Genomic DNA, 26,506 nt, shown 5'->3' on the forward strand with positions numbered 1-26,506 from the left:
CGCCCCCTTTCTACTGCATTTACGTGAGCGAGACATTTAACGTCTTCGCTCTCTGATGGACAATCTATGTCATGCTGGCACTTCTTCTTCTTTGGCATTTCTGTGCCGACATTCATTGTCACTCATCAGCTGACATATCGATGGCCGAAGAGCAAAACCTCCTATCTGAAAAATGCACTTTTTTTGAGAAAATACATAATAAAAATACTGTTTTTGGACTATATTACTATATTATGTGGTATTGTTTACAGTATGTTTGTATGGTTATTACAGTATTGTTAACACATAATATAGTAATATAGTCCAAAAACAGTGTATTATGTATTGGGTATCCCTAACAAATAGCATTCTGCAAGAAAACAACAGGTTTTTTTTAGTTTTTTCAAAAAAGTGCATTTTTCAGATAGGAGGTTTTGCTCTTCGGCCATCGACATACACGCCAGTAAGGATATATTTATATATATAATAAGCTAATATCAGCCAATACATCGTCTCGACTGATTTATCGGTCCAGCTGTGATTAGCTGTATTCACCTCCCAGCCTGGCTGTGTTTTGCATGTTGCCATGGTTACAGCCTTCCCCATGCCATCAGGTCATGACCCTTCCCAGAGTTCAGTGTATGTGTGTGTGTGTAATATATACATGTACCCGGTGTGTTTGTGTTTGTGTGTACTAATAGGAACATGTGTATTTGTCACGCATATGCTACCAAGTGTGTGTGTGTGTGTGTTGTAGCGTGTTTGTGGTGTGATGTGCTCAGATTGTGCTGAATTAAGGGGCAGTCATGTTTCCTCTGGATGTTGTGAGAGGCTAATATTTAGCATGTGTGTGTGTGGTGGGTTTGCGTGTTCATGCCAACTGTGTGTGTGTATGTGTGTGTGTGTGTTCTGTCCCTACATGCTGTGTTTGTCTGTCTGAGACCTCTGCCTGCAGCTCTGTGGTCGACAGAGAGACTGAAGGGAAATTAGAAAAATGAATGTTTGTAGTCCTCAGAAGTAAAACACGAGGAAGATAATAATACATCTCTGTTCCTCTTTTCCTTTAACTTTTTTCCCCCCCTTTAAATTCACATTTCAGTAGAAAATCATTTTTCCACATCTTTTTAACACATTTTTTTACACTCTGCATCTGCTTGCTAGAAACATTTCTTGCAGTTATCTTTTGTCACCGTGTCTCTGGAGCTTCCCTGCGATTCTTCCTGGATTTCTTCCATGGTGGCAAATCTTCTCCCTTTCAGTCCCAATTTTAGTTTCACCAAGCTGTAGGCTATACTGTCTAGCGGCAAATCCGATAATCCCCCCCCCCCCCCCCCCCTGCATTCTAGACGTTTTGTGCATTTCCCCCAAAATTTGGCATATTTGGTATCTTTTCTTTGGAAACGTTGGAATCTCCATTATGCCTTCAACTGAACCCCATTGCTTGGCAAAATAACTTTAATGATTTGTAATTGTTATATAAATGTATGTACATGCATAAAATAATAATAATAACAACTTACAGTGGGTAGCATTGTGTTCCCCTTCACAACATATTTGATTTGGCTAATACAGGATAGTTGCATCTGGCTATCATTATATATAATTGGTTGTTTTTTTGTTTTCTTGGATTGTCTGTTTTTCAAAGCTGCCATAAAGTGGCTCTTTCACTTTTGTATTATGTCATCATTTACAGAGATTTACTAAAGGAGTCCCCCCAATAATAAATCTGTTATTATCAAATATTCACTGCCTATTGTCTTAAGAGGCAGCTCTAAAAGGTACCTTCTGTAGCATATTTGATGATTTATTGGCAAATCGACAATTGTATATTGAGCTTAGGGATCAACAATGGAGAAGTGATTATGCTGCAGGGGAGCCATCTTTTAAGCCTACAAGGGGAGTGAGGGGAATGTTTGATAGTCAAATACAATACAATTTTCAGCAGAATGTTCCTTTAATATTACATTTTATTTGTTTTAACTTGCTTCTTTTAGTTATTGGATTCAAATATATATTGAAATTGCTTACATTTGGCCTTTTGAAATATGTAAATAGGGCTGCAACTGATGATTATCTATTTAATTTGATGATTATTTTCTCATCTGATCGTTTTGTCTGTAAAATGTCAGTTAATATGGTCATTGTAGCCCAAGTTGATGTCTTCAAATATCATTTTTTGTCTGACCAACAGTCCATAACCCAAAGATATTCAGTTTACTATCATTTGTGACAAAGCAAATAAAACCACTATTAAAATAGTTGCAGATTAATTTTTTGTTGATTAATTGACTAATTGACTCATCATGTCAACTCTACATGTAAATACTTGATTTTTAGTCTCTCTTGCTCTCTCTACAAACCCCTCAGGACATCTGTTACAATCAGGAATCAGTGTCAAAGTGTCAAAATGAGTCAGAGACACATGTCTAAAACATACACATATTTTGACATCCTGGTTAATCCTGTAGTATTAGTCTGTGTGTGTCTGTGGGGACGTTCCCAGTATGTGTGTGTGTGTGCGCCACTCGCAGGTCTTTTTAGGGTCATCCTTCCTAACTGTGGTTTCCTGGTCGACCACATTTATCAGCATTCTGATGCTGCATCAGTCCAGTAATTTCTTCTGTTCTGTGCTACACATCTGGTTTAACTTTCTCTTTCCTCCTCCTCCGTTTTTCTTTTCTGTCTTCACTCTGATGGATCTCCTCTTTGATTTATTTGGCCTTCGCTCTTCTTCTTCTCTTTTTGCTGCCTTTCCTAAAGGGTTTTTTTCTTTCTCTCTCTATCATCACTTCAATTTCCTCCTCTGTCTGTCGTCTGTCTCTCAGTATCTTACTGTTAGATGATAAGTTATTTAAGGTGTTGATACAGTGTGTGTGTGTGTGTGCATGTGAGAGAGACAGAGAGTGAGTTGAGGAGAGGACCAGACTATGACAATGAAATATTAACTATGTTGTTGCTCTGACTCTGTCTGCTGACCTGCCTGGATAAGGTCAAATAATACAGTTTGTGTTTGGGAGAGAGAGAGAGAGGGTCAGTGTTTGTGTGTTAGTCGGAGGTGGAAGCTCATTAAGTACAAATGTCATATCAATCAGCTGCCCAGTTGTTTTAAGGCAGCTGATTATAGATGGCTGGTCCAAGTTAATCACCTTGGATAAATGTGCATCTCTAAAATAATGCCTCAGAAACTTTACAATGACACCTTACAGACTTTGTCATCATGTTTGATTTTTGCAGTATCTGGTCAGTTTGGAACATTCTTTGAAGCTAGTACTGATACAGCAAAGTTTGTGTTTTCCAAATGACAATAAATAAAAACAGATGCAATTAAACAGACTGACGTTTAGAAGGACGTCCACTGTTGGTGGTAAGATCCCTGACTGCTCCTGTCCACATGTTGCAGTGTCCTCGGGCAAGATAATGAACCCTAAATATCTCCTGATTGTTAGGTCAGTACCTTGCATTGTAATTGGCTGCCACTGGTGTGTGAGTGCATGAATGAATGGATGAATGAGCGGCAAAAACGTAAAGTGCTTTGGATCAAAACGCTATATAAATGCAGCCATTTACCGTTGTTGTGACGTTATTCTGATCAGAAATCATTATAAATTTGCTCTTCACTAATGCTTCTTGTTTGCATTTACACATCCAATCAATTAAGTGACTAAATGCAAACGGAATATAAGATAAAGACAGTTATAAATGGGCAGTAATGATGCTTAATCATGTGATGGGTCACTTCTCTCTGATAATAAGAAAATATACTTAAAAGTAAACCTGCAATTATAATTGATTAGTCAATCAGGAGAAAACTAATAAGCAAATATTCTTTGGTTTCAGCTCCATACATGTGAGGAGTTGATGCTTTTATCTGTCATATAGTTGGGTTTTGGACTGTTAGAAAAAACAAGGAAATTGAAGGCGTCACCTTGGTAAATTATAAAGGTATTTTTTTTATATTTTCTGACATTTTATAGTCTAAAGGATTAATGAGGATAATCGTTAGTTGCAGCTCTTCTTAGAAGCTATAAACATGAAAAGAAACAGAACATAAAAACAAAACTTAATGGCAGAGAGCAGGAAAGGTCACCATCTGGATCACAAGGTAGACGACAATTAAATCTCTCCATTATGGGAAATACCATCACAGTTTGAATCCTCTTTGGCCAATCAGATCGCTTGACTAAAACTAACCCGTGTATGACCTGTAGTTGGGAGAGATGGATGGACAGAAAGGTGGCGACGAGAGAACGAGTGGGAAAGTTTACCTTTCTCACCCTCCGCTGTGAGCGGGGGAGGGAGGGATGAAAGGAGGAAGAGGATATTGAAACGACAGGAGAGACGGCGTAACAATGAGAGGATGAAGAGGAGCGAGGAAGGACGGAGGGGAGGATGGACACGGGCACAACGGATGACAGAACGGATCAGAAAATGAATAGAGGAGATAGCAGGAGAGAGAGCAAATATTATGAGACTACCTACTGTCCACACGCACACACTAACACGTCCAGCTGTGACCAGTCTGTGTTTCCCTCCAGTAAACATCATATCCAGCCTTCTCGTGTCCTGGCAACAGATATCTTGACAACCGGATGGGAAAGCATCTTTAATATTGTGAGTGTGTGTGTGTGTGTGTGTGTGTGTGTGGTATGACTTCAGTCAGGGACACACACAAGACTTAAGACCAGGTGATTGGGGACAGCTTGTGCAACTAGGGACAAAATCCGTGTCCACAATTGGTAAAACGCTGATTTTTGGGTCAGTGATTAAGGTTAGGGTAAGGGTTAGGGTTATGGTTAGGGTTAGGGTTAGACAGGTAGTGGTTATGGTTAGGGTTAGGGTTAGGATTAGGGTTATGGTTAGGTTTAGGGTTATGGTTAGGGTTAGGGTTAGGTAGGTAGTGGTTATGGTTAGGGTAAAGGTGGTTATGGTTAGGGTATGTCTATGTTAATACCCCAAATTTGACTTAAGTAAACCTGTGTGGCGTGTGTGTGTGAACATGAGTTGTCTTGATACCACTGTGTGAGCTGCTTCACCTTCTAATTATCCTGTTAGATTGTTTGTTTTTGCACCCTGATATCTCATTAATCAGGTGTGTTTTCACTTCACCCTTTCACCTGGTTTATGGTTGTTCTCATTCTATTGTCACGTTGTCTTTGAATTGAGTTGATCAACTAAATCAATTACTGTGCTAATTGTTGCAGCTGTAAAACAGATACTTTTACTTCCAGGAATGAATATTACAGCTGACTGCACTGACCACAGAATGACCGCGGTTTCACTTCTGCTTTAAACATGAAACTGTGACTCTAAAGCCTCATTACTGATTGTTGCTGCGATTCAATATCTTACTGTGAGCAGGGTGACTGCTGCAATGTAAACTAAGGTTAGTGTTAGTGTCACCTATACCCCTGTTAATTAAAACTAAGTTTAGCAAACTATCTCTCATCACCGGGTTCATTTTTGGCACAGTTACCACTAGTAGTATCTGCATTTATTGCCAGACACATTCTAAACTGTTTTTTATGTATTATCAGCACTTCTGTGAATTACGGTTGCTCGTAACTTACATCGTTGTCAACAGAGCTAGGATACATACTACCATCCACCAGACTGTATTCCATGCTGGACACTGCTTAATCTCTCAGGAAAAAAAAAAACACATGATGAGCTGATGAACATTCATGTTATTCACAAGCTAATCTAGTCTTCCTGCCCTGTATGTTCTGTGCTCCACCACATACATACATATTCATTCTCCCTGCTGTCACAGGAAATTGCTCCACTCACAATGAAAGAAGTTAATATTTTGGAAATCCTTCAGTTCAGGTTTTTAATAGATGAAGTAACATTAAGTTACATTTATGACCTGATTATGTTGTTACCTCTCAATTGTTTCCTCCTTCCCGGGGGAGAAAACCCTTTGTATGAACTTATAACTTCCTGAGACTAGAAATCACATCTTATTTTACTTTTTTCCAAAGCTACTGCATGTCATTGTTCAATTGAACTGCTGATTCATATTCAAACTGGAAATTTGAAAGCACATTCTCTAAAACATCCAGCTGTGTTTCCCGAAAAGACCAGAGTTCATTCTTTAAAACCACTGTTGATTTACATCATATCTACAAGGTTTTATCTTCTTTATTTGATGCTGACGGTAGTATTTGCTAGCTGAGCTCTGTTTTGGTCTTCATTGGAACTGCAGAGGAATAAATTAGTTGTGACAAACAGAACTGAAATCCTTTGACAATATTGGTTTTTCTGCTTCTCATATCCACGAGTGCATGTAAAGCTTACTGGAACAGAACAGAGAGGGACAGACAGACAAAAAGAAAGGGTTAGTTTGGTTCACTGGTCTTGAGCTCTCTTTGAAACAAAGCAGAAAAAACTCTGCACAACTCTCATTTCTCTTCTGTCACTTTCTATCAAGCCTCCATCTCTCTCTCTGTCTCTATCGTCATAACAATCCTTCTCTTCTGCGCCAGCTCTTCTCATCTACACGGCCTTGTTGCTGGTTTGTTTCTTCTCTCTTTCTCTCTGTCTCTCTTTCTCTTTCTGTTATTTCCCGTATATTTCTACTTCTCCTTATTTTCCCTTTCTCTCTCCTAATTCTAGTCATCAATACATCCGTTTTATGCTGTTCATTTGGGTTTAGGCGACAGGGATGAAGCAGAGTAGCACAGACATCCCTTTCTTGAGACCCGTCCTGCAGCTCCTCCTGGAGGATCCAAGGTTGTCCTCAGACCAGATGGGATATATAAACATACAAGTGTGTTCTGGGTCTTTCTCCAGTGTCTCCTCTCGGTGTCCAAAATACCTTCACAGGGAGGAGTCCTAATAGGATGCTGAAACACCTCCTTCCTTACATCTTACACTTTTAATTTATGTTCTTATTTATGTCTGTATTACCCTCTCTGTCATGTACCACCTTCATAGTTGTTGACTGTCTATCTATCCTCCTTTTTGACCTTTCTGTCACTCCGTATATCCCTCATCACCTCCTCCACTGGGCGTTTCATGTCTCACACACTGCTCAGTTTAGTTAAGTCTCGTTTCATCTTGTTTTATCTGGTTCTGTCGTGGTGATGCTTTCTCTTTTCAGGGTGTTTTGCTGCTGTTCGCCGCTGACCTCTTCGTGATACTTCCTCTGGTTCAGCCACACAGAGGAAACTGCTGGTTAACCACTGAAACTTAGACAGAGACAGAGCTGTAACTGACAGAAGACTGAGTGCTTGGATTGACTGAACTCTGACAGACCTATTCAGTGCATATTGAAAGAAGACTGAAAGTTATAGCCATGGTAGCGGCGTGTAAGACTGTCATGCACAGTACATATTTTTAGGTAAAACGATGGAGGAAATGGATGAAAAATTAAACACATTGTACAAGTCTCCTCCAAAATACCATGCTTTTTATAATAATGTATATTGGACAAGAATTGTATGATATAATTTTAATGGACATGTACTGAAACTCACACTGGTCTGCACCTCTGTGTGTAGTTAGAAAACATTCTTACCTCAAGTGGTGCAAATAAAGTAATGTTTGTACAGTCGGTGGCACCAGAGGAAAGGCCATATGTAGAGATACTGTGGTAGCACTTTACTTTAAGTCCCTTTATTAAGCATTTATAAGCAGTAAACAAACATTTTATAAATATTTTTTTGTGTGTCAGAAATTATAACTTACCCTATGAAGACATTATATGTTATGTTTTAATATTCAGAGCTACATTCAGTTGAGCAAATTTATGCAGCTCAACTGCAACAAAGAGATCACTTTGAGCCTGGATGTGAAACAGTACATATATTAATTATATCAGTAGTGTAGGTCAGTGTAAGTGGGTGTTTCCTCTGCTGTCGAGCTCTCTGGTTTGACCCTGACGTTAATGGAGTGTGTCTGAGGTCCTCCAGGGCAACCAGAGATTATGTACATCCTCCTCTGTGGTCTGTCTGACACACAAGCACACACGTACACGCAGGGTTATGTTGCAGCCTGGCTGGTTAAACAAATTTGATCATTTCAGAGATTTTACACGCATTCATCTGTCCTTTCCTACACTGTCTATCTCTCTTTCTCCACTTCTATCCTTCTTCTTCTCTTCCTTTATGTGCAGACCAGCCTGTTGTAGCACATGTGACCCTTTCTGGTGTCTGAGCGCTCTGACTTCTGGTCGGGCTGCAGACCCCTCCAGGCTGAAGGGAAAAACAACATTAAGATAAAGAGGAACCGGTGTTTAGATTGCTATGAAACTAGCTGGTAATGGTGCGGATCAGCCTGAACGTCACTAGACTGATAATGGATGAAGTGTGTGTTTAACAGCAGGGAGGTCCAAAACACCACCGCACATTAATTTTTACACTGCTGTAAATAAACACACACTTTGAACGCTTTATCTGCAGTTTCTTTTTTCCCAGACTGTTTTAAATGTTTATTTTGCTTCACATACAAATTCATCTCATTCCCAGTAAGTCATCTGGCTTCAACAGATGGAGAAGATATGGAGACTTTCATATTGTCAGTGTGCTTTAATGGTATTAGCAATATATTGCCAAAGCATCATTTAATAGTCACATTACATAAATAAAACAACTGAGGCAGTTCATTAAAATAAGAAAATGTGTTTTTTGCGTGTCGACCGTTCGGCATATTGAGTATGAGTTAGGGATGTGCAGAGAGCCCAGTATTTGTATTTGTATTTGTTGAGGCAGCAAAATTATTTGTATTTGTATTTGTATTTGAATAAAAGTGGAAAGAGGCTTAAAAATCCAGTTTTTGTATATATTACGCTTTTAATTTTAGAAAATTAAAGTGTTACAATAAGTGTTCATGAATAAACTACCTTGTGAAGGAGGTCCCCACATCGGGTCTTGAACTGGAGTCTCCGAGATCATAGACGACTGCGCTGACTACTGAGCTAAAACTTTACTCATCACCTCATTGGAAATTGACCTCTACCTATTTATACACCCATAACACAGAGACAGTACACCATGTAACATGTAGTAGAACTTCAAAGATGATTCTTGCTTTGCACGTTTCATTTATTGCCTATTTTTTACAACCTAACTTTGTGGAAAGGAGAAGGGGAACAACAGGTTATGGAGAATCCCTGGTAGATGTAACAGTGGAGCAGAGGAGAGAGACTGAGATAACGATGTAACCGACTTGTAAACTGGTATTTGACAAATAATTTTTAAAATATTTGTATGAAACAAATATTCGTATAAAACCCACTATTTGTGCTTTGCCGAGGGTCAAAGGTGTGCTTCTATGTGCTAAATTTAAATACATGAAATCCGTCAGCTTTAAATAAAATCAGTATCTCTCAACAACCAGTCTTTTTTTTCTTTCTTTTTCTCTTTTCAGGGACTTGAGTGAAAACGGCATCCAGGCCATCCCGAGGAGAGCCTTCAGAGGAGCCACGGATCTCAAAAACCTGTGTGTGAAAACACAGATACACACACACAAAAACACACACGTATACATACAAAGCACAATGTAGATAAAAGAAAATAAAGGAATACAGTGTAGATAACAATTCAATGTTTATAAAAAGAAATATAGGAACGCTCATGTAAGAAGCTTCACTACGTTTGAACTGCACTAAGATGCATGAAAGAAGCTGCGTACTGTAGATAAAGACTAATGTGTTGATTGGTTGTGTAATTGATTAATTAACCGGATTTAATCTCATTTTCTATTTGTTACCAGTCAGCTGGATAAGAACCATATCAGCTGTATTGAGGAGGGGGCGTTTCGAGCTCTGCGATCTCTGGAAGTACTGTGAGTATTCAGACAAACGGAAGAATCCCTCCGGGGGATCAACGCAGACATTTCCTGCTCTTGTGCTTTGGAGGAAATACAAAATATCTTAGCTTTACTTTTATTCAGGCATCTGATTAATTAATAGATATTTTCACTCTGCTTTCTGCAATAATTTCTCCTTGTTTTCTTCCTCCTTCTCCTTGTTGTTTTCTCTCTCTCTCCCAGCACGCTCAACAACAACAACATCAGCAGTATTCCTGTTTCCAGTTTCAACCACATGCCGAAGCTCCGTACCTTGTGAGTCCTTCATCCCTTCTCACTATGTTGATTCTGGCTTTCAAACCAAAGAAAGACACTTAACAATATTTGCTTTTTCCCATTTCCCTCCTCCCCTTATGTTTACTCTCTTCACTCTCTTTTTTCTGCTCTGTTGTTTCCTTCCACCTGACCTCTGCTTCCCTTTCACTATACGTCTTTATCTTTGACCTTTCTTTATTCCCTCCTTTCCTTGCTCTCCCCTTTCTTTCATCCCTTGCTTCTCCTTGTTTCCATTCCTTCTACTTTCTGTCCTTCACTCCTTCATTACTTACCTCCTTACCTGTACAATTTATCCATCATTTCCTTCCTCTTCCTTTCCTGATTTCCTCTCTTTCTCTCCCTACTTCCTCCTCTTCCTCCTCCCTCTTTTCCCAGTCGTCTCCACTCTAACTCTCTGCGTTGTGACTGTCACCTGGCCTGGTTGTCTCCATGGTTGCGGCAGCGGCCGTCATTAGGCCTCTACACCCAGTGCAGCTCCCCTCCCGCCCTGAGGGGCCTCAACCTCGCCGAGCTGCGCAAGAGCGACTTCGCCTGCTCAGGTACAGCAGTCTAATTCAGTCAACGAGTCCATAGAGGCATAGAGGCTGATAGAGCAGAAGTTGGAACGGTTTTTCTCGTTTGCTTGTAGGCCACGGCGGCAGTGCCTTCGTTCAGCCATGCAGCCTGGCGTCTGGCTCCTGTCCTCCGATGTGCTCCTGCAGCAACAACATTGTGGACTGTCGAGGGAGGGGCCTCACCGCCATCCCCGCCCACCTCCCTGAGGCCATGACTGAGATGTGAGTTTACCAAAAGGAAAGAGCTCTACATCCACAGTTTACATCTCATCTGGAACTGCAGGAGGAGCTTTATGTTCTCAATCACCTAAATAACAAATACTCGAAAGTAAAGAATGGGCTGGGCATTATACCAGTGACTCCAGCAACCCCAGCTCGTAACTCCCCATAAAACCACAAATTGTCAATCTTACATATCTGTTCATGTACAGGTAAAAAAAGTTTGCTTTCCCCAGTGAGATTTAAACAATAAACCTGGTTACTGTAACCTACTGTATGAGAGTAACCTGATTTCACAGTGGAAAAGCATCACCCACATTTTGTAAGATATTAAGCATTTTCAGTTTCAGTTTGAGTGGGAATCACATTATAATCGTTGACAGATGGCCAGAGCTTTGAATTAAAGTTGCACGTTGACTGTTTGAGTATTCTGAATAGGAACTGCAGACAAGCCTGTTGATGGAAATAACATCCAGCTGGCAGCTGAGCTGTGGTGTGTAATGACCTACAGGAGGCAAATTATTAACGTGTCTCTCTCTCTCTCTCTCTCTCTCTCTCTCTCTCTCTCTCTCTCTCTCTCTCTAGTCGTCTGGAGCAGAATGGTATCAAGTCGGTTCCTCCGGGTGCTTTTACCTCCTACAAGAAGCTTCGTCGAATGTGAGTCCTCTATAGACAGACTAACTCGTCTGAATACAGTTTGAGAGATAAATGCTCATAAATAAATAAGTTATAAATATATAAGTTCAGATTAAAGAAACATTTTGAATAAATGTAATTTCTTTTCCCATGTTTGATCTTTTAATGTAACAGAGTGAGACTTTACCTGTGTCGAGATAAAGAAAATTGAGAGAGTCAGAGCACACATGAAGGATCAGAAATCCCATCTGTCTGGGAACCTCAGATGAGGGTGCTGGAATCAAGCTGTAACCAGAAAGTGGCAGAAAATAGATGGATGGATGGATGGATGGATGGATGGATGGATGGATGGATGGATGGATGAATGATGGATGGATGGATGGATGGATGATGGATAGATGGATGGATGGATGGAAGAAGGAATGATGAGAAGTCCATAATTTTGATTTTTAATAAGGAAATAATTTTAAATCCCAGTCAAGATTTTGTACATTTTTATGAGTCTTGGGGAGTTTTGTAATTGAAATCCATATTTGGACAGTGTTTTCAGGTGACAGCTTTTCCTTTTTATGGCAGATTAATTTTCTGCATCAAATGATTAGATCACATACTCAAGTGTTTATGCTTGTGAACACGGATTTGTTTTAGATTAAGATATATTTATTTAAGACTTTTTTGCTGAAAACTAAAATATTTCCTTCAGCTTCTATGATCTGCTGTGTAATTATCATTATTATGACATCAGGTGATTAAACATACATTTTTCTTCATAGGAGGTAGCTTGAACTTGGACAGTAAGCTAGGCTGACACCATCTACTGTAGCTGTGGTTAAGGTTTATCTCAACCAATGAGATGACAGTATTTCTGCCTCCAGAGGGGCAATGCCTCTGAGAAAATGTTAATGTTTTAAACCCCGATCTGCCAACCGGATTACTCTCCTCTTCCTCCGTCTCTTCTGTTCACCGAGCTGTGGTTTTCCTGCTTGACATAACAAACAGCCCCAGTGGATTTCCAGCATGGAGGAGCGCTTGATTTATGTCAGCCAGCGAGTAGATATAGTCCCCATCAGAGGCATTTTAAGGGTCTCGCTTGATGAATGAAGTGCATATCACTATGATCTAGTGCATATGTTTAAAATCTGGAGTTGTGAAACAATAATACTGGCTTCTTGACTTTCTACCCCTTTTCTTTCTTGCTTGCTTTGTGTTCTGTCCACTCTCAGTGCTTCTTTCTTTCTCTCTTCTTCTGCCCATTTCCATCCTCTGACATCCTCTCTCTCCATCTTTGTCTCTTTGTGGTTTTCCTTTTCCTCTCAACCCCCCCCCCCCTTCCTCTTTCTTACATCATCACTGTGAGACCATCCCAAGCCCAAAGAGGAGGGTTGATTACATTAACAGTCTGGTTTAAGTGGTTTGTCTTACAATTTATCATGACAGTTGAGCGACTGAGATGTGGCAGAAGTACAAGGATTTTATCATCTAACATGTTGTGGTTTGGCCGGCCAGAACAAACCATAGATGTTAAAACTTCAACTTGGCTAGCAGAACAGTTTGCTCTGCCTTTCACATAAAAAAAAGTTAGTGTCAAGCTCACTTCCAGTTCAGTCATCTAATGAAGTGAGGTTTCTACTTTTTTAGAAAAAGTTTTTTATTTGATTCAGTGTGATTTGGGGATCAGAAAATGAACAATAAAACCATTCATGTATGTTTGACCCCAGAGAGTCGTACATGGAAATGTTACATAAAGTAAAAATGCAGCCCTAAAACATGTACTGTATCTTCACCCTCCCTATCAGTTTTATTGTTCTAGTGGTCTGCTGTGACCGACGACTATATGGTGTCATGTCATGATATTTCCGAGATATATTAGTTATTATACTGCAGATTTGGGGGTGCTTTACTAGTCTCAGACCTGATTTACTATGATACAGATCACATCAAGTGTACTGAAGGAAGCTTGTACACTTTACTGCAACTCAAATGTAGACATAAAGCATCTATTTTTGTATGACATGTCTCAAACATGTTATGTGTGTCACGTAGATGAAACAGAAAAGAGAGAAATCTGCTTTTTCAAATCAACACCCACAAAAAAAGAAATGCAGAGAATATTAGACTTTTAAGGCTTTTATGCCTTAAAATCTGACTTTCAAAGTTCACATTTAATCAGGAAGAGCTTTACAAAAAAGGAAACGCCAATTCAAGAAGCACTGCGGCTTTCTCGTTATTTTTGGTACATCGGGTCACCTCCTCAAGTATTTTTGCGTACATGTATATACCAGTTTGATCATTTACTGGCAAGGAAATGCTATAATTCTATGCACATGGGATGAAGTCAAACAGTTTCTTCAGTCATGAAACTGTTATTTACCACCAAAAGGTTTCACTTAAACAGCCAGTGGTAACATTTGTGACATTCAGACTTTACAGGCTGATGAAAACTGCCCAAACATAGTTAGTTTTGGTCTTTTGGGGGTCTCAGATCGTCACATATGTAGAGCAAACAAACAGTAGCAGTTTTGAAACTTCAGAGAGAGTCAGTATTTCTTGCTGAGTGAGTAAAATTTGTGTGTTTGTCTTTGTGTATTTCTTTTTTCCGTTTGTTTCCCAGAGACCTGAGTAACAACCAGATATCCGAGATTGCTCCTGATGCTTTTCACGGCCTCCGAGCTCTCAACTCACTGTGAGTAACACATATATATATCTGAGTGTGTGTGTGTGTGTGTGTGTGTGTGAATGAACTGTTGGAGTGTTGTTAAAGTGCCTCTACCAATATGTGTTTACATATGTCTGTATTATGCCCGTCTATACCTCCATATGTTTCCACCGCATGTGTGTGTTTGTGCGTCTGCTTGTATGAATAATGCAAAAGTGGCGCCTGCTCTCTGTAAACAGATTCCTTATGAAATATCAGGACTTTACAAACAATCACAGCGGGTGGCCTGTGGGTATGTCAGTGTTTATATGCATAGCACATATATGTATCTGGCATGAGTGTGCTTGGTCCTGTTTGTGGATTGTGTGTGGAGATATGTATGTGCACAAAATATATGTAAATGCAGGGTCTTTTAAGGAAAATAAATGTGAAATGTGCACCATCCTTAATATTTGTTGTTTTAATAGTAGAAAATGTCAAGGAGTTTTATATCTGTATGGATCCAGAGCTGCATCATAGTGTAAGAGGATAAATTCAAGCAGTTTTGTGTGTGTGTGTGCAGGGTTCTGTATGGTAATAAGATCACTGAGCTGCCCAGCGGAGTGTTTGATGGCCTGGCCTCTCTGGAGCTGCTGTAAGTCCAAACCACAACACATATATATTTATCTGAGTTGACATTTACACTGTCTGAGTGGCTCACACTCCGCTGAGGATTTATACAAATGACTTTCATTTGTCAAATGGCTCCGAAGCGCCAATAAAGTGTTAAACTGTTGGATGGAAACTAACACGTCTGCACCGTTTCTGCCAAGTCAAGATGATGTAAATCTGTTTCTCATCACTTCCTGTGGTGTTACTTTTTAGATAACACTGTCATATCTATTTATTTACCATGCAGTGCATTTGCACATGTAATAATTGTGTCAGGATGAAGTTTTGTAATTTTTTCATCAATATATGTGACTCAGCAGTCATTTTAAGTCATCATGTGTAGGATTAGGACATTTCTGACATTGGCGACTCCCAGTGGTAGTGTCAAAAAATACTGCAGATCTCCCACAGAGACAAAGAATGAAAGGAACACTTGGACTACACCAATTTTATAGTAAATCAACATGAGTCCAATCTACACCTGGTAGAACAAGTGAACCACCTCGATGAATTTTGTGTGTAATTTTTAAACATGGAAAACACAGTGGCTCTAGTGGAAATATCAAGTTTTAGGGAAGGAATACAGCATGTAGTTGCAGAGTCATCATTTAGTTTGAATCTATACCACAAGGTTTGGGATTTTTGTGAGAAAGTGAGTCACATCATCATCTGAGGACTCCACATTGTTGATTGATTCAATATCTGGTGAGGGCTGAACTGATTTTCAGAAGATGTTTTTTTTTTCATTTTAATTCTAGTACTGACTGATCTTGTCATCTAGCTGCTTCTTACTGATGGTCTCCTGTCGTCCTGCAGGTTGCTGAATGCAAATAAGATCCACTGTATTAGAGCCACAGTGTTCAAAGATCTGGAGAACTTGGCTCTGCTGTCGCTGTACGACAACAAGATCCAGAGTCTGGCCAAAGGCACCTTCAGCTCATTGCACAGCATCCAGACTCTGTGAGACAACACACACACACACACACACACATACTATTTTCAGTTCTGTTCCACTTCATTCACTCTGATCTGACTGATGTCCTTCCCCCTTGTGATTTCCCATCAGCCACCTGGCCCAGAACCCCTTCGTGTGTGACTGTAATGTGAAGTGGCTGGCCGACTTCCTGCGCTCAAACCCCATAGAGACCAGCGGAGCGCGCTGCGCCAGCCCTCGCCGCCTCGCCAACAAACGCATCGCACAGATCAAGAGCAACAAGTTCCGCTGCTCCGGTCAGTGCCTGTGTGTGTGTGTATGTGTGTGTGTGTGTGTGTGAGAGAGAGAGAGAGAGAGAGAGAGAAAGAATGTAAAACAGGAAGAGAGGAGTGTGAATTGAGATGGGCAGTGACAGTCTGGTTTTATGAGCTAAAGTTGATGGTGTAAGATGTTGTACTACAGCAAAGCTTCCATCAAGACAAATACATGTATGTGCAAGAAATGCAGAATCATTTTTCCTCCACAAACCTCACTGGTTAGGGTGCTTAAAGTCTTCTAGGAAGAAAAAACTGTGTAACAATGAACTTTGGACTAATCTTTTCAGCATAAACCACAAAGTGACACTGTAACAAAGGAAGTTCCATCCCCTTTTAACTGAGATGTCATATACAGTACATGTTAGTGTCTGACACTTCTCTGTTCACAGAACAAAACACAGACTGTTGCTTTATGCTTTGTCCAGAAACAGTTGGCGCAACAAGAACTTGTCGTCTCTGGTCTCTTTGGTTTTCTTTGGTATAAAATTTCATAAACCAGCGAAGTCAAGGGCAGACAAAGTGTATTAAATACAAGATTATTCCAGTAGGGGAAATCTGTCTACTGTTCATCACCTAAATAATAATAATAATAATAATAATAACTTAGATTTATATAGCACCTTTCAAGAAACCCAAGGACACTTTATACAGTGAGGCAGACAAAACAAATAACAACAGAAGGTAATAATAGCAATGATTGCCGGGGATGACAGAGTTAACTAGAGGCCATAGACCTTGGTGAACAGGTGTTTTTTTTTAAAAAAAGTGTCCAAAAATGCTCCTCTGCCAGAAGAGAGTTCCAGAGGGTAGGGCTGCCACACTGAAGGCTCTGCCTCAAAGAGTTCGCAGGCTGGTGTCGGGGGTGGAGAGCAGACTCGTGTCTGAGGACCACAGATTCCAGGACTGGGCATAGGGGTGGAGGACTTCAGATATGTGGATAGGTCAGCTTGAGTAGGTTAGATGACATCTATATTTTTATTTCATGCAGGCAGTTGACAAGAGACTGTGAGGGGAGCTGAGTGGATGGTTTAGTGCAGAGATACAGCTGTGTGTTATCAGCATAGTAGTGAAAACTTAGACCGTGGTGGAAGATGATCTGACCAAGGAGGAACATATAAATGGTAAAGAGGAAGGGTCCGAGCACAGAGCCTTGAGGCACACCTTGGTAACCCTGCCTGAGTCATCTCGGAGGTGCTCCAACTACAAGTGTATCTTGTTGCTAGACACAGTAAAATAAAACAAAACGGTCTAAGTATCTGTGGCGGCTTCAAACGATGGTTGTGTTAGAACCACTCAAAGTAGACGACTCGTTGTGAAGGGTCTTACAAATGTATCTGGGACAGGCTGATTGTGTAGAATGCTCTCTACACTTGGCTTTACACAATTTCTTAATGTTTCAGAAACAGACAACCTCTCACTGCCATTTGAAGCTGCCAGCACACAAATTTATTTTGTGCAGCTTTAATAATGATTGTATATATATTTTATGTATGCTGAGAATATCAATGTTGTCCATTCTGGGGTGTAAAGACTATTAAATAAAGAGTTAGAGACTTTAACTGTAGGATGGAAACAGAACTCTAATGAAGTTCACCTCAAAATGACAAAACAATTAATATGAAATGTATTGTAACAACTATTTAATTAACATAGTGAAAAACACCTGCACTGATGAATAGGAGAGGGAAGTGAAGTGTGAGATGCAATTAGACAGAAAGAAAGAGTGTGTTTAAGAATTTGTACAATATTTGTTCAAAAGTGCGACAGAGTGCGTGACAACAAGACAACAATGAAGTGAATCAGTCTCGCTAAATGTAACCTGATGCCTTTAACAAAAACCCAGCAGTCATTTATTTCTTATTTCACTCACACCATGCCAGTGTGTGAAGTCAGTGTGTGAAGCCAGCCTCTGGCCAGTGAAACCATGGCAGGCGTTCTGACTGCCATATAAACCACTCCACGCTGCTTTAGTCCTGTGCCAGGCCTGGAACGCTGCACGCAGGCCGGCACATCGCTTCCATAAAACAGCAAAACACAGGGATGGATCATTTCACGCCTTCTTTCATGTGTAAAATTTGAAAGGTTATTCCTGCCAACTTCACACAAGACCTCCAGGAGTGTGTGAGTGAGTGTGTGTGAGTGTGTGTTTCTTCAAAGCTTCCAAACCTTTTGACTGACATGGTTTTGTTTCTATTTCTTTTTCATGACAGCCAAGGAGCAGTACCACATCCCAGGTGATTATATTTGTGTGTGTACATGTGTGTCATTTAGAAATACACTCATTGGCCAATTAATTAGATACACCTGTACAATCAGATCCATTGAAACATAACAGCTCTGCCAGGAGTTCTCCTTTTACGAAGCTTATACAGTTTTTGTTGACAGTGGCAGAAAGATGATAATTCTACTTTATGTTTTTATTGAGTGGTGGGTGTTGGTGTCATACTGAAGTGCATTATATTGAAAGGTGTCCCTGATATTTTTTCCAACCCATTTACATATACGAGGAGGCAAAACATTATATTGGCCAGTGAGTGTATATATCATATGTCCCTGATCAGCGTTTAAAGCATAAAATTCAACCTGAAAAGTCTGACAGGGTATAATAACAATAACACCTTCTGAGACAGAAACATAACAAGAATTGTAATGTTTTATAGCATCAAAACCACCACTTCTTGCTTTAGAATCTGGGATTTTTTCCCCCCTGATGTCTAGAGTATCTCCACCAGAATGACTAGGCCATGAAGTGCCTTCCTCAGTAGTTTATGGGGGAAGGCATGAACAGACATGCATCTTGTGCTACACTGTCAGGTGCTGAGTCCAAAAAATTGCAGATACTTTCAGTTTTTCAGACTCACAACACTGTAAGATGCTCCCTTGAACTCCCCTTTGGTTATACCCAATGACTGTGGCTTTAAGCTTAATTTATTTATAGTAGTTCATATAAAATTTTCATCCGTAAACCATCCACTGAACAACCAATCGAGCCCAACTAGATACACAATGAGGAATGTATAGGTGATGATGTGAGTTTCCTTCTCTTGAAATGTCCAAACTGTTCTTTTTATAAAATGAAACACAACTCTTCAATTTCATTCTGACATCAAATATATTCAGAACCTAAAATCGGCAGATAGTTTAGGAGAAATTTGACTTTTTCAGAACAGCCACCGTTTCCCTCCAATTTGAAAATCTGAGACAAATATCAATCTGACAGCCAGGACAGAGATTAGTGTATTCATGCAGTCAGGTGTAAGAAAGATTCATGTTGATGTCTCAGTAAAGGAGAGACATGTCAATCATCTGTTGTACAATCTATTTGAAATTATTTATCACGCCGTCAAACCCAAAAAGAAAGAAGTGAGATTGTGTTGATAGGTCACCAGTTTGACCCTCATGAGTCTGTTTGTTTGTCCTCACCTGTGTGTGTGTGTGTGTGTGTGTGTGTGTGTCTGTCCAGGTGCTGAAGACAGGCGTCTGAGCTACGAGTGTAACAGCAAGCCGGTGTGTCCCACCAAGTGTCGCTGTGAGGCCAACGTAGTCGACTGCTCCAACCTCCGCCTCACCAAGTTCCCTGAACACCTGCCCTCCTCCACCGAGGAACTGTGAGACACACACACACACACATATACACAGTACATCAGTGCACACACGCAAAACACTTACACACAGTCACAGTTGTGTCCAACCAGTACTGGATTTCACAACATTTTTGTCAAGGGTCTCTCAAGTTTGGTTTAAAGGTTTTTTGCAAAGTTTTTTGCAGTTGAAGAATAAACCAAACATGTACCGTCACCCTCACAGGAAATTAAATTCATATTTAAAATAATACATATAAAAAACACCAGATAAAACTAAAATATTTCAAACTTTAATGCAGATAAATTAAGGTCAAATATACAAATAAAAGTAGACCAAACGATTATTCAATATCAATTAATCTGTCAATTAATCATTTAATTTAAAAAATATCGGAGAATATTGACACATGTTCCTAAAGCCCAAGTTGACTTCTTCAGTTGATTTTTTTTTTTCTGACCAAAAGTCCAAAATATTCAGTTTACAATTATATAAATAAAACAGAGAAAAGCAGCAAATCCTCACATTTAAAAGCTACTGTAGATCATCACCTGTTTATTATTTTCTTAACTTAAACAATGAATTAACTGTTAAAGTTTTTTGTAAATTTACTAATTGACTAATCAACTAATCATTACCAATATAACTGTGGTGAGTTATATTGGTCCTACTGACATATTGGTTGGACTCTGATATGGTGTACACACTTCACTATGTGTGTCATATTCTGTTTGTGGATGCTTTTAGTGTGGACAGTCCTTGTAGGGTCAGCAGTGTTAATGCCATACTCTACTCTTAAAGCTACACACACATGCGATTACACTTGTATACACACACAGACTTATTCACACACATATGCTGCACACAGGCGCTTTATGAATATCTATGTTGACGTGTGTATAGAGTCATACTGCATGGATGCACACTCGCAGGACAAACACATGCATTCCAAACTGACTCCTCTGCTAATGATGTTTTTGCTGTTTGCTCATGTCTGCTATGCTGTGATTGTCCCAGGCGTCTCAACAACAACGATCTCTCCGTGCTGGAGGCCACCGGAGCCTTTAAGGGCCTGTCGCAGCTCAAGAAAATGTAGGTCACTCAGAAAACCTTCAACAATGACGAATATCTGTCAAACCATCAAGAGACCTCCCAGAGATCTCATTGTCTGGCCTCTACCATGACTTAATGTGAGAAAAGAGGTTCAAAACAAACTACACTGTAATTTGTAAATGTCAAAAAATAGCTGAGTAAAGGACTTCAAGAATAAACTTGTGTGAAAGAAGGATCTATAATGTTTTGCTTGGAAAAAACCACGAAAAAGCTACTCAAAAAAGTGACAAGAGTACTAATAATTTATAGAAAAGTGGAAAACAATTCTCCCAAAATGTTGAGTGTTGGTTGCCAGTTGATTTCCATCAGTAAAGTAGACTTTTCCCTCTGCTGAATGATTCAGTTGGATTGGATGGTTGTATTGTTCCAAAGCTCAAAGAACTGTAACTTTTTGTGAAAACCAAACACTGTAGAGGACATTTCTTATTTTTACAGCATTGTCTTCCTTCTTTTCAGTAATCTGAGCAACAACAAGATCTCAGAGATTGAGGATGGGGCGTTTGAAGGTGCGTCCTCAGTGGCGGAGCTTCACCTGACAGCCAATCACCTGGAGTCTGTCAGCGGGAGCATGTTCAAAGGCATGGAGGGACTACGCATGCTGTGAGTTCACTTCATACTCCTCCTGTCACTATAATTATTGCAGAGACAGATATAATATGTGTAAAAAAAAGAGCTGAATAAGACCCCTAAACAACTAAGGATAAATGTAAAGAGAGATACAGGATAAGGGTTAGGGTTAGGGTTAGGATTAGGGTTAGGGTTAGGGTCAGTGTTAGGGTTAGGGTTAGGGTTAGGGTTATTATTGATTTTTAAATTAGGGTTTATTGAGATGTATGATTCTGAGATAAAAGAGTCTATTTTAAGCTTATTGTCATTCATCCATATACAAGTTGAACAAAATGTTGTTCCTCTGCAGGGCAAAAGGTGCAAAAAAAGGTATAATGTGGTCAAAACTACAATACAGACTAAATCAAATGAGCAAGAGCCAAACAAAACTAGGATGCAATAAAAAAAAAAACTGCTCTATAGCGATAATAGAGGTCTGAAACTCCACAGGGTAACTACAAAGTAATTCCTATCAAGAAAATTGTGTGTAAATCTAGACTACATAAAAATTTATGAATGACCAAATTATTCAGTTTTATGTATGCATTGATTCCCTCAATTAGAGGGCAGTAATTATCCAGAGGAGCATGAGGAAAGCTGGAAAAATCATCAAGGACCCCAACCAACCCCAGCTACAGACTGTTTTCACTGCTTTCGTCAGACAAGCTATATAGAAACATCAGAGCCAGATCCAGAAGGCTCGGGGGCAGCTTCTGTCCGCAAGCCATCAGGCTGTTAAACTCTGGGACTTTGTGAACATACATAACACACACACAGGTTTACTTAAGTCACTTTTGGGGTATTTACATAGACTTATTTTCATGGAGACATTTCCTGGAGACTTAGCCTAACCCTAACCTTAACCGCCCACCCAAAAATCAGCGTTTTACCAAATGGGGACACAGCTTTTGTCCCCAGTTGCACAAGCCGCCCCCGGTCAAGTTGTCTTAAGTCTGGTGTTTGTCCCTGAAAGTGACTTAAACCTGCAGTGCGAAACTTTTACATATAAATAAACATCTGTTACGTTCAAGCCCTTGCCAAACAAGTTCACACAATGCTGATTAAGCCTGTCACACCCAGATAAATCTGTGTATTTCACAACATATAGAGTTTTTAATTGGGTGTCAGGTTTGACATTCCCATGCTGGTCATGTGAATAGATACTGTGCATGCTCTATGGGCAGAGTATGCATACCAGAGACTTCCGCTAGCCGAGCAGCTAACTTCCGGTTAGCTCTCTGCTAACTTGAATGGGGATAAAATAATTAAATCGCGCAGCTCTTCTAGACTTTCCGACTGTTATCGGACCAATTGGATCAAATTCTGATAGTGAAACGAGTCATTTCATGCGGGTTGTGTGACACTCAAAACACTTTATCCACCATTTTACAGCCGCAACAGTAGCGATGGAGAAGGCTACAGCGGAGCCTATGACGTAAGCACATGTCAACAGTGTTTTTGTAATTACTCTCACTGCCAGAAGGGGGAGACAAGTCCCACAGTCCAGCTTTAAATCATAAACACACACACACACACACACACACACACACAGTCCTCTCTCCCTCTTTCTGTCTCTCTCTCTCTCTCTCTCTCTTTTCATCTCTCTCTCTCTTCCTCTCTTTACCACCCATCACTTATGTCCAATACATTTATTTATCTATTTACCACTTATGTGAAATACTGCAGCTGCACACCAATGTGCAATATAATGTATATTTTAATTGGTCTCTCTTATCTTCCTCTATTTTATTATGCACTCTAATTGGAAATAGAGCTCGAAGAAGCCAAATTTCACTGCCTTCAAAGTTGCCATCTGCTGTGTTGTAAGATGATGTATTCTTGGATAAAAATCAATTCATATCAATACATAGTTTTTATATAGAAATGAATTGAAATGTTACCAAGGGGTGCTTGGGATGTTGGAAATTAAAAAGTGATGGAATGCTTTGAAAAGGGGGAAAGGGACTCAGTATAGTCATTTAAATCTTTGTGTGATGAAATGTTAATGTATGTGTGTGTTTGTGTGTATAGGATGCTGAGGAACAACAAGATCAGCTGTATCCATAACGGCAGTTTCACAGGTCTGACCAACGTCAGGCTGCTCTCCCTCTATGACAACCAGCTCAGCACCATCCTGCCGGGAGCCTTCGACACCCTGCCCAACCTCTCCACACTGTCAGTGACACACACACACACACACACACACGTTGAAAGAGTTTCTATTCTGTCTTTGTCTCACTCACCATCTCTCTGTGCATCAGGAACCTCCTGGCCAATCCTTTTAACTGTGATTGCCGTCTCTCCTGGTTTGGGGCGTGGCTGCGGAGCCGCAGAATCGTGACAGGGAATCCTCGCTGCCAGGGCCCCGCCTTCCTCCGAGAGATCCCACTGCAGGACGTCGCTGTACCTGACTTCCGCTGCGAGGATGGTACGATACACACTCTCAAATATGAACACATAGGCACTGAGGCAGGAAGAACATTACTAGGCAAAAGAGTTTGCAAATCTTATCTCCCTGCAGAATTGAAAAAGTAAGAAATAAAAAATGTTAGAAGTGGAGTAAAGCTGATGTTTTTACATGTCAGCAGTATTATGATACCTTACAAAGTCTTCTGAGAATTACATCAAGTAAAATCTTACTTCCACTTGACATTAGTGTTTTGAAACTAAACTCAGCTAAAACTTCCTGCCCGTCTGTGCAGGCTCTGTTCTGGAGGACAGCAGCTGTGCTCCGGGACGTCAGTGTCCCAGTCAGTGTACCTGCATGGACACGGTGGTCCGCTGCAGCAACAAACACCTGCAGGCTCTGCCCAGAGGATTGCCCCGCAATGTCACTGAACTGTGAGTCTGAAAACACAAGTCAAGAGATGTTTTTAGCGAATCTGTGTCTCTGATGGTTTTCATTTTTTATAAATGTCAGGTACTTTGTTACACAGCTTTTTTATATCTTATTTGGTTTGGTGATTAGCTATCAAGTGCCGTACTAAAAGAAAGTCTGACCATCAACCCTGTGAACAACTACAGCGTCTTTTTGTTAATGTATCGACATTCACTTAAAACATCTTCTAGTCAGTAAGGATCAGTCACTGGAGGAAGACATAGCAGAGGGGATATAATATGTCTGAAGAAGGTCATAAATGTCAAATTCATTAAACTCTAATTAAAGAGAAGGAAGGCAGTTGCTATTGCTGTGTAATCCCTGAAATGTTGTGTTTAAGGACACATTAATTGCAGCTAGATTAGATGAAAATATTAACAGTAATTATCTTTTCTGCAGTGTTTATTCGTCATGGTTAGAAGGTTGTAATTATGGATTTCTGAGGTAGTTAGCACACAGAATAAGTCTGATGAATAAATTAAATTATACTTGAAAAACTTTCCATCTATTAAAACCTCATTGACAGTATTTATCTTCTGTAACCAAGCGCTGAAAATTGAAGGTCTTCCTGTCACGAGGTGTCACAGTTTAATTTCCGAAGAAGAAAATCAAGAACATCTTGACTTTGTGGAGACATGATTCATTATTCAGAAATTACCTCAGAAGTTCCCTCAGTGGAAAATGTGTGTAATTATTCAGCAGAGATGTACGATAAATGTGTCTCTCTGTTATCCTCACAGGTATCTGGATGGAAACCAGTTCACCAGTGTTCCCAAGGAATTAGCCACCTTCAAATACCTGCAACTTGTGTAAGACACTTGACTAAACACTCACATTCACGCTAATGTATCATTGCACACTTCAGTAACCCGCAGCCACATCTGCTGTCGCTGGACTGACAGTCTATTACAGCTACTGATACTGCCAACACTCATACTTATTACACCTTTCTGCTCTTCTTTTATTAATATACAGTGCAGTCAGAAAGAATCTGGACACTGTCACATTTTTTTATTATTTTGTCTCTACTATTGCACTTTGGGTTTGAAATGAAACAAGGGACCATGAGGTAAAAGTGCAGACTTTAAGCTTCAATTTGATGATGTTTAATTGCTAAGTGGGAGAACAGAGTTGAACTTAAAGCTCTTTTCATAGACAGTCATCAAGTTTTGGGACAATGAAGCAAGACAATGATCTTAAATCAAGGAGGTTTTTAGAGCCAAACAAAGGAATGATCTCACATGTCCTTGATCACATGTATTACCTGCTAAAGACCAGGCTGAAGGTGAAAAGCCCTAAAAACAAATAAAAGTGAAGCTTGCTGCAGAAAAGACCTGACAGAGCATCAGTAGGGACCACGCTATGTGTCTGTTGATGTCTGTGGGTCAGAGACCTCTGAATGCAAATTTGACACCAATTATTGAATGTGGTGACTTTATTTATGTTCATTTTAATTTATACTATCAATGTTGGTCCCCATTTTTTATAAGAATAAAATGCACTGTTTGCCAGATGTGTCTGCAAACAACCTCAAATTAAAACTGAGAGTCAACACTCATAGTTTCATTCTGTGTTTCTCCAGTAACTCCAGAGTTTTAATGAGCTGTTTATACTAAATTTAGGTGTTTTGGAAGTAGTATACTCAATGCTGTGCAGAAGAGTTCACTGTATTTATGAACAAATCCAGCAGGGGGAGCTGTGGACTGTAGTTAGCGCTGTAGAGACAAGTCCAGCTCACACCAATAAGCATCATACAGTGTATATTCATATATTAACACATGCACATCCTCATGTGATCAACTCAAATCATTGATCAATAGCAGTTTCAAGACACTCAAATGGAAAAACATGCATGTGAATTATGGAAAAAGAAAGTACACTGAGAGAGATTATATTAAGTGTGTTAATTCAGGTGTGTGCCTATGTCAGCTTTCGTACAAAGTCTTGAAAGTTTGGAAAATTTTAACAGTTATGTTTTCAAGGTACGGAATATACTTGAATTTGAATATACACCTTGAAAAATGCTTGATTTTCAGCATAATATGGTGTTTCATATTGTTAATAGTGTTAATATTTGAAATTAAATTGTCTCCTGGTGTCTCACACTAGATGCAGAGCAGAACCTAACCCTAACCCTAACCCTAACCCCTAACCCTAACCATAACCCTCACCCTCACCCTAACCATAACCCTAACCATAACCCTAACCATAACCACTACCTGTCTAACCCTAACCATAACCCTCACCCTAACCATAACATAACCCTAACCATAACCCTAACCATAACCCTAACCA

The 26,506-nt window shown here is 39.8% G+C and overlaps 1 protein-coding gene across 1 annotated transcript in view; it reads left to right on the forward strand.

Moving 5' to 3' along the window:
- Positions 1-26,506, forward strand: part of LOC121912802 (slit homolog 1 protein-like) — a 68,922-nt gene that overhangs the window by 11,646 nt on the left and 30,770 nt on the right. Inside the window, exons 4-21 of the mRNA XM_042435246.1 lie at positions 9,349-9,420; positions 9,694-9,765; positions 9,973-10,044; positions 10,441-10,604; positions 10,694-10,841; positions 11,424-11,495; positions 14,086-14,157; positions 14,693-14,764; positions 15,598-15,741; positions 15,848-16,011; positions 18,243-18,266; positions 19,496-19,640; positions 20,632-20,706; positions 21,184-21,327; positions 23,365-23,508; positions 23,595-23,761; positions 24,036-24,174; positions 24,952-25,020. Coding sequence (XP_042291180.1) covers positions 9,349-9,420; positions 9,694-9,765; positions 9,973-10,044; positions 10,441-10,604; positions 10,694-10,841; positions 11,424-11,495; positions 14,086-14,157; positions 14,693-14,764; positions 15,598-15,741; positions 15,848-16,011; positions 18,243-18,266; positions 19,496-19,640; positions 20,632-20,706; positions 21,184-21,327; positions 23,365-23,508; positions 23,595-23,761; positions 24,036-24,174; positions 24,952-25,020 — 1,959 coding nt within the window. The remainder of the gene's footprint in view (positions 1-9,348; positions 9,421-9,693; positions 9,766-9,972; positions 10,045-10,440; positions 10,605-10,693; positions 10,842-11,423; positions 11,496-14,085; positions 14,158-14,692; positions 14,765-15,597; positions 15,742-15,847; positions 16,012-18,242; positions 18,267-19,495; positions 19,641-20,631; positions 20,707-21,183; positions 21,328-23,364; positions 23,509-23,594; positions 23,762-24,035; positions 24,175-24,951; positions 25,021-26,506) is intronic.

Source organism: Thunnus maccoyii, chromosome 2 (assembly GCF_910596095.1).
Source record: "Thunnus maccoyii chromosome 2, fThuMac1.1, whole genome shotgun sequence".
Lineage (NCBI taxonomy): Eukaryota > Metazoa > Chordata > Actinopteri > Scombriformes > Scombridae > Thunnus > Thunnus maccoyii.